The sequence below is a fragment of the Salvelinus sp. IW2-2015 genome, linkage group LG16 (genome assembly GCF_002910315.2).
Source record: "Salvelinus sp. IW2-2015 linkage group LG16, ASM291031v2, whole genome shotgun sequence".
Taxonomy (NCBI): Eukaryota; Metazoa; Chordata; class Actinopteri; order Salmoniformes; family Salmonidae; genus Salvelinus; species Salvelinus sp. IW2-2015.
The window spans coordinates 16,871,194-16,883,864 of NC_036856.1; the positions used below are offsets into that span (position 1 = coordinate 16,871,194).

The following is a 12,671-nucleotide window of genomic DNA, read 5'->3' on the forward strand; positions in this document are numbered from 1 at the left end:
CCCCTCTCTCTTTCCCCTCTCTCTTTCCCCTCTTCCTCTCTCTTTCCTCTCTCTTTCCCCTCTCTCTTGCCTCTCTCTTTCCCCTCTCTCTTTCCTCTCTTTCCTCTCTCTCCTCTCCCCCTCTAGGTGTTCAGTGTGAGGTGAACATGGACGACTGTGCTCCCAAGCCTGGCTCCTGGGGGCCTCGCTGTCTGAACGGGGGCCAGTGTATGGATGGGGTGGGCCGCTACACCTGCTCCTGCCCCCCTGGCTTCGCTGGGGAGCACTGTGAGGGGGACGTCAATGAGTGTCTCTCTGGACCCTGTCACTCTCCTGGCAGCCTGGACTGTGTGCAGCTGGTCAACGACTACCAGTGCCGCTGTCGCCTAGGCTACACAGGTAGAGAACTACACCCCTCTGTATATGTTATACGACACATCAACAACTGTTATCTAGCTTACCCCACACTCATGCTGTGTAACATGACATCTGTCTCTTTTTTAGGACGCCTCTGTGAGTCCATGGTGGATCTGTGCCAGTCTAAGCCGTGCCATAACAGTGGCACCTGTTCCATGAACATGAGCTCAGTGCATGGATACTCATGCACCTGTCAACCAGTAAGTCATTATAATGTTACTCTACCCTTTTACAATGTTGGTTTTCCAATTGCCAGACTGCTGTGTTTCTAATTATTCCATGTACCAGCTTGCTGATCTTTATCTCTTTATTTTGAATGGATTGGCAGCCCCATTGATATTGCATTGTGCTGTATAACATTGTATTTACCTCAAATGTAGCTATGGAGTGAGTGGCTGAGTGTCTATTCTTTCACTACTGGCTTGTTTTCCTAACTACTAACCATTCTCCTCCTTATTCTTACCTTTGCTTCAGAGGGTGAGACAACATAGTTCAGGTATGACTGAGAAACAGCAGTGTTCTAGGAAGAGACCAAACATTCTCACAGGTTTTCTGACTAGTCAACTGCAGGAATGTATGTTATGAATGTAAAACCCAGTCCACAGGTGTCTGTCCAGCCAGTCAGTTCACATGTCTGACGCCTTCTCTGTCTCATCTCTTTACTCAGAGTTTCACTGGCTTCAACTGTGGAGAGGTAGAGGGCTACAACTGTGCCCAGCTGCGTTGTCAGAACGGTGGGCACTGCCAGGATTCTCAGGGTGGTCATCTGCACTGCCGTTGCCAGCCAGGCTTCAGTGGGTCGCGCTGCGAGACCGTCCACAGCTGCCAGAACCGGCCCTGTTTGAATGGAGGCACCTGTATGAAGGACCCACACAACCCATACCAGTACAGCTGTCGCTGCCCAGCCCACTTCTCAGGCAGGCACTGTGAGAATGTCATCTTCGACCAGTCCCCCCGCACCCCCTCCTGCCCTTATGTAGAGTGTGAGCAGCGGTCCGGGGATAAGGTGTGTGACCCGCAGTGYAACAACCATGAGTGCCAGTGGGACGGAGGGGACTGTTCTCTACATTGGCGCCGGCCATGGGTCAACTGCACCGCCTCCGTGCCCTGCTGGGAGCTGTTCCGCAACGGCCGCTGTGACCACGAGTGTGACAACTCTGGCTGCCTCTTCGACAGCTTTGAGTGTCAAGAGAGCACAAAGTCCTACTGCAAGTATGTACAAGAGTTGTTAACAACATAAACACATCAATACACATGTTTATTAGGTACACCCATCTAGTACCGGGTCAAACCCCCCTTTGCCACCAGAACAGCTTGAATTCTTCAGGGCATGGAAATGTTGCTCAATTGGTATCAAGGGACCTTAACGTGTGTCAGGAAAACATTCCCCAAACCATTACACCACCGCCACCAGCCTGTACTGTTGACACCAGGTGGGATGGGGCCATGGACTCATGCTGCTTACGCCAAATCCTGACTCATCAGCCATCAGCATGACGCAACAAGAACTGGGATTCATCGGACCAGGCAGTGTTTTTCCACTCCTCAATTGTCCAGTGTTGTTGATCACCCGTTTTGCCCATTCTAACGTTCAATCGAACAGTAACTAAATGCCTTGATGCCTGTCTGCTTTATATAACAAGCCACGGCCAAATGACTCACTGTCTGTAGGAGCGAGCCATTATTGTGAACCTAATAAACTGGCCACTGAGTGTATATGTCTTATTAAGAGATTATTAAGATTATTACAAGAAAATGTATGCAATAAATTCTGATTTAAATGCTTTTTAACCCATAGGAACTCCTAGTGTCTTCTAAATTCCCTAACCCCTCCCTCTCCCCTTTCCTATCTACAGGTATGATGACTACTGTGCGGACCACTATGCCAACAAGATCTGTGACAAGAGCTGTAACACAGAGGCATGTGGCTGGGACGGCCTGGACTGCTCTGAGGACACCCCTGCTAAGGTGGTTGACGGCACGCTGGTGATCGTAGTGTTACTGCAGCCTGAGGAGCTGCTGGGAGACGTGAGAGGCTTCCTGCGCTCCCTGGGAACCCTGCTGCACACCAACCTCCGTGTCAAGATGGACGCCCAGCAGAAACTCATGGTGTATCCTTACTATGGCCTGGAGCACGACAACGCCATTGAAGGACAGTCTGCTACAATGAAACGTAGAGGCAAACGGGAGCTGGACAAGGAGGTTATCGGGTAAGGAGATGTCTTTATCCTGACTGTCTCTCTCTCTTTCACTGCTAGATAAGATTAAGTGTGTATAGTCCTCCATGTTGTGAAGTAAGCCTCACCGAAGTTGTGTGTGTTTGTTGCAGGTCTAAGGTTTACCTGGAGATCGATAACCGAGAGTGTGCTGAGAGCTCCATGGACTGTTTCTCCAGCACAGAGCTGGCTGCATCTTTCATAGCTGCAGAGTACCTGAAGTCTGCGCTGCCCTACCCTGTGGTCTCTGTCGACAGTAAGTCCCTCTACTTTTTCCCATTGTGACACCTCTAAACCACCCTAATGGTAATGTTACATCAGCACACACTTCATAATCTTTGAGTACAGACCTGATTAAACTTACTTATCATGTTCTTTGGTAAAAATGGACACTTTGCTCCGTTACTCATGCTCTGAATGCAGAGCCCATTTCGGATAGCGTCACCTAGTTAAGAGCTCCATGTCTGCTCCTCCAGGTGACCATATGGACCCCCAGAAGCCCCCCTTCATGCTGTACCTGGCTGTGGGAGCAGCTGTCATCATCCTGCTCATCCTGGTGCTGGGTGTGCTGGCCGCCAAGAGGAAACGCAAACACGGCATCCTCTGGCTCCCCGATGGCTTCCTGGCCAAGAAAGACGACAAGAGGAGAGAGCCCCTGGGCCAGGACGACTTCGGCATGAAGTGAGTGTAGAAAAGACAGAGGTTGTGTCCGAAATGGCACCCTATTCCCTGTACAGTGCACTACTTTTGACCAGGGCCTGCGTATGGTCTATATATACAGTGCATTCGAAAAGTATTCAGACCCCTTGAATTTTTCCACATTCTGTTACTTTACAGCTTTATTTTAAAATGTATTAAATTTGTTTTTTCCTCATCAATCTACACACAATACCCCATACATTTGAGCATATTTGTATATTTAAAAAGAAAAATGAAATCACATTTACTTAAGTATTCAGACCCTTCACTTCATTGAAGCACCTTTGGCAGCGATTACAGCCTCAAGTCTTCTTGGGTAAGCTTGGCATACTTGTATTTGGGGAATATCTCCCATTCTTCTCTGCAGATCCTCTCAAGCTCTGTCAGGTTGGATGGGGAGCGTCGCTGCACAGCTATTTTCAGGTCTTTCCAGAGATGTTCGATCGGGTTCAAGTCCGGGCTCTGGTTGGACCACTCAAGGACATTCAGAGACTTGTCCTGAAGCCACTCCTGTGTTGTTTTGGTTGTGTGCTTAGGGTTGTTAAAAAAAATTATTGAACCATTATTTAACTAGGCAAGTCAGTTAAGAACAAATTCTTATTTACATTGACGGCCTAACAAAAGGCCTGTTGGATGGTGAACCTTTGCCCCAGTCTGAGGTCCTGAGTGCTCAGGAGCAGGTTTTCATCAAGGATCTCTCTGTACTTTACGCCGTTCGTCTTTCCCTTGATCCTGACAAGTCTCCCAGTCCCTGCCGCTGAAAAACATCTCCATAGCATGATGCCAGGTTTCAACCAGACGTGACGCTTTAAGTTCAAATAGTTAAATCTTGGTTTCATTAGACCAGAGAATCTTGTTTCTCATGGTCTGAGAGTCCCTTAGGTGCCTTTTGGCAAAACTCCAAGCGGACTGTCATGTGCCTTTTACTGAGGAGTGGCTTCCGTCTGGCCACTCTACCATAAAGGCCTGTTTGGTGGTGTGCTGCAGAGATGGTTGTCCTTCTGGAAGGTTCTCCCATCTCCACAGAGGAACCCTGGAGCTCTGTCAGAGTGACCATCGGGTTCTTGGTCACCTCCCTGACCAAGGCCCTTCTCCCCCAATTGCTCAGTTTGATCGGGCAGCCAGCTCTAGGAAGGTTCTTGGTGGTTCCAAACTTCTTCCATTTAAGAATGATGGAGGCCACTGTGTTCTTGGGGACCTTCAATGCTGCAGACATGTTTTGGTACCCTTCCCCAGATCTGTCCCTCGACACAATCCTGTCTCGGAGATCTACGGACAATACCTTCGACCTCATGGCTTGGTTTTTGATTTGACATGCATTGTCAACTGTGGGACCTTATATAGACAGGTGGGTGCCTTTCTAATCATGTCTAATCATGATGGATTCATGGTGGACTCCAATAAATTTCAATTTCAAGTCTCATARCAAAGGGTCCGAATACTTATGTAAATAAGGTATTCCTGTTTTGGTTTTGCAAAAAATTCAAAATAATTGTTTTCGCTTTGTCATTATGGGGTATTGTGTGTAGATTGATGAGGATAATATATATATTTTTAATCCATTTTAGAATAAGGCTGTAATGTAACAAAATGTGGAAAAAGTCAAGGGGTCTGACTACTTTCCGAATGCACTGTATATACTGAACTAAATATAAACGCAACATACGACAATTTCAAAGATTTTACTGAGTTACAGTTCATATAAGGAAATCAGTCAATTGAAATAAATTCAATAGGCCCTAATCTATTGATTTCACATGACTCTGAATACAGATAGTCGCCGGCAGGGTAGCCTAGTGGATAGAGCGTTGGACTAGCAGGTTGCAAGTTCAAATCTCCGAGCTGACAAGGTACAAATCTGTCGTTTTGCCCCTGAACAAGGCAGTTAACCCACTGTTCCTAGGCCGTCATTGAAAATAAGAATTTGTTCTGAACTGACTTGCCTAGTTAAATAAAGGTAAAATAAATTAAAAAAATAAACAAAATATGCATCTGTTGGTCACAGATACCCTTTAAAAAAAGTGGGGGTGTGGATCAGAAAACCAGTAAGTATCTGGTGTGACCACCATTTGCCTCATGCAGTGCGACACATCTCCTTCACATAGAGTTGATCAGGCTGATGATTGTGGCACGTGGAATGTTGACTTACTTCTCTTCAATGGCTGTGCTAAGTTGCTGGATATTGGCGGGAACTGAAATGCTGTCGTACACGTCAATCCAGAGCATCCCAAACATGCACATTGGGTGACATCTCTGGTGAGTACGCAGGCCATGGAAGAACTGGGACATTTTCAGCTTACAGGAATTGTGTTCAGATCCTTGCGACATAGATCTGTGCATTATCATGCTGAAACATGAGGTGATGGCGGTGGATGAATGGCACAACAATGGTCCTCAGGATCTCGTCATGGTTTCTCTGTGCATTCAAATTGCCATCAATAAAATGCAATCATGTTCGATGTCCATAACTTTTATTTCAGCTCATGAAACATGAGACCAGCAACTTCACATGTTGTGCTTTTTTTGTTTATATTACATTTCGGCACTATACTGGGAATGAAGACAAATAGTGTACCTCCATACAGTACCGTATGTTCAAACTGGTACTGAACTGAGAAAAATGTTTGACCAATGTACCATAATGTAGAGCCTCATTCTCCTGATCCACACCCTGTCCTCTTCTTCCTCTCCTCCCTGCAGGAACTTCAAGACCCAGGATGGAGGGATGATGGACGGAGGCCAGAGATGGATGGAAGAGGAGGCTCCGCCCAAGAAACCAAGGGTGAGAATGAGAAAGGAGAGAGACATTTTGGGTCAGAAGGCTCACCAGTTGCATACCAGCATGATGTATTCAGTTAGTATCTCAACATCTCCTCTCCCCCAGACTGAGGACAAGCCCCTGCTGCCACTGGGTGTGGATGGAGGAGTGGACCGACGGGAGTGGACTTTACAACACCACAAGGCTGCTGACATCTCTCTCACTCCACCACAGGCTGATCTGGAAGCAGACTGCCTTGATGTCAATGTCAAAGGACCAGGTAGAGTTTAAGGTTGATTAGGATTGTTGTCAATCAAGTATAAGGATACCTGACTGATTGCCCTTGGTGTAACTGTATAATTTTTTACTCTGAACCAAATTGGAAAATTCTCTTCCAGATGGCTTTACCCCCCTGATGCTGGCTTCTCTACGAAACGGAGGGGCGTCTGATTGCGGCCTGCAGGCAGAGGAGGAAGAGGAGAGTGGGGGAGATGAGCCGGGACCCAACGTCATCTCAGACCTCATCACCCAGGGTGCAACACTCATAGCCCAGACAGATCGCACCGGTGAGACGGCACTCCACCTGGCTGCTCGCTACGCCCGGGCCGATGCTGCCAAAAGGCTGCTGGATGCTGGGGCAGATGCCAATGCTCACGACAACATGGGTCGCACACCTCTCCACGCTGCTGTGGCAGCCGATGCCCAGGGAGTGTTCCAGGTAAGAGGCTTAAAAGACACTCTTATTAGAGCAGTAGATTAACTAGTGCTGGTACTGTGCTCACATGGGCAAAGGTTGAAAAATCATATTGAGCTTATTGAGTTAACACTCTGTTCCGTTCTCAGATCCTGATCCGTAACCGGGCCACCGAGTTGGATGCCAGGATGAACGATGGCACCACACCTCTGATCCTGGCTGCCAGGCTGGCTGTGGAGGGCATGGTGGAGGAACTGGTCCACTGCCACGCGGACATCAATGCTGTCGACAACCACGGTGAGCCCTGGCATTGTTTTTACATGTATATTGTATATCAAGGGTCTCTAACAGGTTGATCGTGAGCTACCAGTAGCTCGCAGCCCACATATGAGTAGCTCGGGAAAAAAATCTCAAACTATCATCAACAAATCACACAAGTATCAGACACCGCAGGGTCCCAGCTACTATCTAATCAATGCAACACTGACATTATCCCACCCCTGGTTAGCCACTATTGGCTTAAATAGCCAAATCTAACACAATATCTGCCAATTAATTTCCAGCAATATTGCCCCAGTCTGTCTGTCTGTGTGCTTTTGTCTATCACTCCGTGTGTAGCCAGTTGATGTGACAACTATCTTGTGGGTTGACCAAAATACTTTCCCCAAATCCTCAATTAAAAGTTAGCTGCAAAGTAGGCTTACCAGGCTTAAGTATATATTTTGTATCTATTGTTATTTGCTAACTTTGCAATGAAATTAGCATCGGCAGTACAGAACCATCGCTAGACCGGCACATTAGATGGAACATTCCTCACTCGTTAGATGTGCAATTAAAGGGGAAATGAATCAAAATATTTAAATGTGTTAGTTTTCTTTCAGACCCCAAAAACGTGTCTTCCGGTGTGATTTAAGCATTGACATGGACTCAGAACATCCAATTTCATTGTTTCTCAATGAACAATTGTAATTTTGAGTGAAAAACGAACTAAATCTGAAACCAGGAAAAATAAAACTGAGAACATAATTTGGGGAAATATGAAACTGCATTTGGGGAAAAATACCAGATTTGATAGGGTCCCCTAGGGGCCCATTATTTTACCAGGTATATTGGCAGAAAACATAGTGCACTACTTTCTATTGTATACTAAGGACCTGGGGAAGAGTTGTAGGGGAGAAGAGAAGAATGTGCCAAATTGAAAGCTTAAAAAAAATGTTGCTCTCATGCTAGAAAAGGTTGGAAAGACCCCTGTATGTTTTTACATTATTTTATACAGTTAATCACATTGGGATGAGAGACTTGTCCTAAACTGAGACTAACTGTTCAGTAATACTATACATAGGAAATATTGTTTTAGCCATTTTCTCACTGAGTGGTGCCATACAGAGCAAGAAATAGGGAAACGAATGGGAATGGAGTCCAATTACCATTATAGTACGATTAGAGCTGGGTCTTTAGTTTGCGTTGCGGTTTTGTCATTTGCATTTCCATCATGCTATTGCTCGAGAACCATAACAGAGCAATTTTGCATATTTGTCTCAATGACCAGTATTCTTTCTCTCTCTCTCTCTCTCTCTCTCTCTCTCTCTCTCTCTCTCTCTCTCTCTCTATTTCTCTCTCAGGTAAGTCTGCCCTGCACTGGGCAGCTGCTGTGAACAATGTGGAGGCCACCCTAGTGCTGCTGAAGAATGGAGCCAACAGAGACATGCAGGACAACAAGGTTTGTATTTCACATCCCCGTCCTGTTTTGCACGAGTTTTCCTACCTCAAACGTAGCTTTTATGTCAAGCTTTGTCCCATATTCTATCACTTTAGTATCATTTTTTATTAGCTTTGCACATTTACATGTCTTCATGGGTTGTTTTGCCTGTTGTGTTCATCCAGGAGGAGACCCCATTGTTCCTGGCAGCCAGAGAGGGTAGTTTTGAGGCGGCCCAGGTTCTGCTGGACCACTACTCTAATAGGGACATCACAGACCACCTGGACCGGCTGCCCCGCGACACCGCACAGGAGCGCATGCACCATGACATCGTACGTCTGCTTGACCAGTACAACCTGGTCCACAGCCCTCACAATGGCCCCAACCACATGGGCGGGGGACACTCTTCCTTGGTCTGTGGCGGCAATGGCGCTGGCTACATGGGCATGCGCCCCGGACCCCAGGGCAAGAAGAGCAGGCGCGGTGGGGCAAAGGTTGGAGGGGTGGGTGGGGCTACAGCAAAAGAGCTGAAAGACATGAAGGCCAAGCGGAGAAAGAAGCCAACGGGAGGAGAAGGGCCTGCAGTGGGAGGAGCCAGTGGCAACGGCACTAAAGCTGCAGGAGGGCTGTCGGAGAGCTCAGTCACCATGTCCCCTGTCGACTCCCTGGAGTCTCCACACTCATACATAGGAGATGCTGCCGGGGCCTCCAAAACGACCAACTCTCCTCTCCTGGGCAGCCCCTCCTCCAGGCCCCTGCTGCCCCCAGTCAGCCACATGCTGAGCCAGCAGCAGAGCTGGGTGGGCCTGAAGCATGGCTACGGTGGCCACATGTTCAACCTCCTCCCCCAGCAGATGGGCAGTGGCCACCCTAGCATGTCCCAGCACCACGGCCAAGGCCTGCTCACCCCTATGAATGTCACCATGAGCCGTGAGCAGCTGCCTCCCATTGTTACCTTCCAAATGATGGCGCCGGGGGGCGGGCAGGCCCTGCTGAAGCAGCCCCAGCCTGGGCAGGTGCAGTCCCAGGGCCAAAACCAGGGCCAGCCCCAGGGCCAGCCCCAATCTCAGCAGGGCCCTACTCACCTGCACTGCACCCAGGGCATGTTGTACCAGATGCCCAACATGAGCCTCCAGCACAGCCTGTCTCACAGCCTCCCTCACCCTCACTCCCATGGCCTGGCCCACGGCCACGGCATGGTGCAGGATGGCCAGTCACGCCAACAGCTCCCTCCCTATCAGGCTATGCAGAGCCCCGTGGATAAGTACCCAACCCCTCCTTCTCAGCACAGCTACGCTACGGCTGGCTCGGAGAGCACCACCCCAGGGTATCCGGCTCACCCGCCCAGTGAGCACCCTTACCTCACCCCCTCCCCTGAGTCCCCTGACCCCTGGTCCTCCTCCTCCCCCCACTCCAACTCAGACTGGTCTGACGTCACCACCAGCCCCACCCCCCTGGGGAACCCCCATGCACTGCCGCCTCCCCGCCACACACATATTCCAGAGCAGCCGCAGTCCCAGCAGACACAACAGAACCCCCAGCAGCATCAGCATGGCAACATGCAGGTGTTTGTATAAATGAGGACTCTCTTAAAGCGCCCAACTCTTAAAAATGTTGTTGATCTTTGTAGTTAAACTACAACACTTAAACTCTTATCCGTCACTTCTTTCATAATTTGTTTTTGTCTTATCGTCTCTCTGGTTACAGTAATCACTTTTACACTTCATTGTTACATGCTTTTCTTCCATTTTGCACTTAAAGATAGAGTGTATAGTCTGGTTTAAGCATTGCTAACTAAAACCAAAAACTGTTTGAGTACCTTGGACAGTTTGAAATTGACTGATCATCAGAAATCAAATAAGGAACCAGAGCCAAACAGTTATCATGTCATGTAAGGAAAATGGACTGTTCAAGAAGGCACCCAGACAGAATCGACATTGGATATTCTTCATTTGGCTTAATCGGCTTCTTTTTGTCATCCCTTTTGGGCCGTTTCTTTTGGCAGAGCCTTATTTTTGACATTTTTGAAGGACATATTTGCTCATTTAATATTTTATCGTTTTCATTCACTTTGTTTTATGTAGACCTGCCAATGACATACTAATGTTTCTTTGAAAATGAACTCTACTTTGATATGATGGGTCCGTTCACTTATGTTAAGTTGTGTTCTTTAAGTAAAAACGTAGGATTTGTATTCTGGAATGTTTCTTAGTAGGATGTGGTGAGGCTATTTTGAGGGGCTGTCGTCGTGTGGTTAGAAAGATACACACAAGCTAAAAACATAGATACATCTCTTCAATGTTTGGTTCTAAGCTAAACTGTGGTGTAAATAGTTGTCATATAAGTCACTGTATTCTTTTTCATTCTTGCTTCTGTTACAGTGTAGCCTCTGTACTCTCCCACACCCTGGGAGGGATGTTAGTAAGTTGTGGCTGTGATGTTTCTGTGTCAGGAGAATCTGTGTTACTGAAGAGTTTAACATTTATGGTACGTTTATGGATACAAAATAATATATGGTGACTGATGAAATACCAGATGAAAGAGAAAGGCATAATTGGATGTTGCACTATGTCTCTCTATAGATGGTCTTTCACCATAGGGGTTTCACTATAGTGTGTACAATACGATGAATATGCTTGACACCACCAAGCCAACCACCTTAGTAAGTCACCACTGTTAAAGAACAAGGTTTGACTATGATACCTGTTACTTTTAAAGCTGTTATTACTATTCTATTTTACATGAATATTGTTGTATATTATCACTTCTCTCAACAGTTTGACTGGTTCTGAAGTTGTACTTTTTTTGTTTGATATGGCAGTTGCTTTTTTCCCCCAAAATCATTTAATCACCTTTTTGCTTAATTACAATCAGTGTATTGGTGCACCTTCTTTAATTGTTTTGTGATTCATAAGCCAAGTCTGAATATGTTTAAGATATTTGTTTTGTAATGAGTATTTTTGTTTTCGTAATGTTTCTCATATGAGCACAGCCTTATGTGACCACTCTGTGACTACAGACAATCATTGATTGTTTCTATTTTGCACCGTTAAATGGAACATCAATGTCTCCAAGACCAAATTTACTTGTTAGCCAAAAACTCATTGCAATTCATTGTAGATCCACAACATTGTTCACAGTTTAAAGTGTTGATTGGAAATGTTGCATTTGGACGTATTGTCTAATCGAAGTAGATTATTGCCACAATGTATTCTAGATTCATGTATTTTGACAGAGCAAGATCCAAATACACACACTCACACCTGACAAGGTGATTTGCAGTCAATCATTATAAGTCTGTTATGATAAGGTATATTGTTTTGTGAAAAGTGCCTCTATGAGCAAACCACAAACCAAAGTCATTTCCCGTTCCCCATCTCTGGCACTTAATATCCTCCACTACAAATGACTTCCAATGTGCTATCTCTGGGTCCAGGCCTTTTGGCTCATTGGACCATCAATCCACGTGATCAAATCAGCAGAGCTCATGGAGAATGGTATTTACACGTAAATGCCTCATTATTCAAGGCTATTTTTTACATGCTGTATATAAACTATTTTTGTATGTTTATTGTTCTTTATTTTTCTGTTAACCATATACATGTTATATGAATGAAGTAGTTTCCCCTCATGTTTGTATAATGTAGAAGGTACCTGTTTATAAAGAACAAAACCTATCTAATTGAAATAAACCAAACAAATGATCAAGTGCATATTATATACATAAATAAAGTCCGACTTTTCAGATCCATCTGCCTATTGTGCATGTGTCATTCATTCATGGTTATTCAAAGGAATTTTTTAAAGAAATGAAAACAAATACAACGGTTTAATTACAACAAATTGTGCTCTGTATTACACTGAACAAATTCAGTGATAAAGCAATCAAAGCAAAGCATTGATATTATGCTGCTTGGCAGACAATTTTATCCAAAGTGACTTACACAGTTTAAATGTATGCACTCACTGTACTGTATGTGATCTCTGGGGGGATTGAAGCCATAACTTTACCAATGGAGCCAGGAGGAACACGCAGGATGTAAACCATAGTTGCCTCAAACCACATTTCGTGTGACCTTACTTGCCAGTATGAGCATACTTGAATGATGCCTAGACAGAAATCTTACATATAGTAAAGAGCCGTTTCATCTAAAACTCACAAACAATGCCACCACAGTTTGCAGCAGAAACCTGTCCACCGGATAGAGA

At 45.9% G+C, this 12,671-nt stretch overlaps 1 protein-coding gene across 1 annotated transcript in view; it reads left to right on the forward strand.

Annotated features, from left to right (window-relative positions):
• The window catches only part of notch2 (notch receptor 2), a 27,288-nt gene extending 15,075 nt beyond the window's left edge, over positions 1-12,213 (forward strand). The window contains 13 exon segments of the mRNA XM_024004261.2: positions 127-378; positions 484-596; positions 1,064-1,608; positions 2,253-2,606; positions 2,726-2,868; positions 3,089-3,293; positions 6,012-6,093; positions 6,196-6,349; positions 6,468-6,787; positions 6,913-7,060; positions 8,386-8,483; positions 8,648-9,924; positions 9,926-12,213. Of these exon segments, the coding sequence (XP_023860029.2) occupies positions 127-378; positions 484-596; positions 1,064-1,608; positions 2,253-2,606; positions 2,726-2,868; positions 3,089-3,293; positions 6,012-6,093; positions 6,196-6,349; positions 6,468-6,787; positions 6,913-7,060; positions 8,386-8,483; positions 8,648-9,924; positions 9,926-10,043 (3,809 nt within the window). The 3' untranslated portion in view covers positions 10,044-12,213.
• Positions 12,214-12,671: the final 458 nt, after the last annotated feature.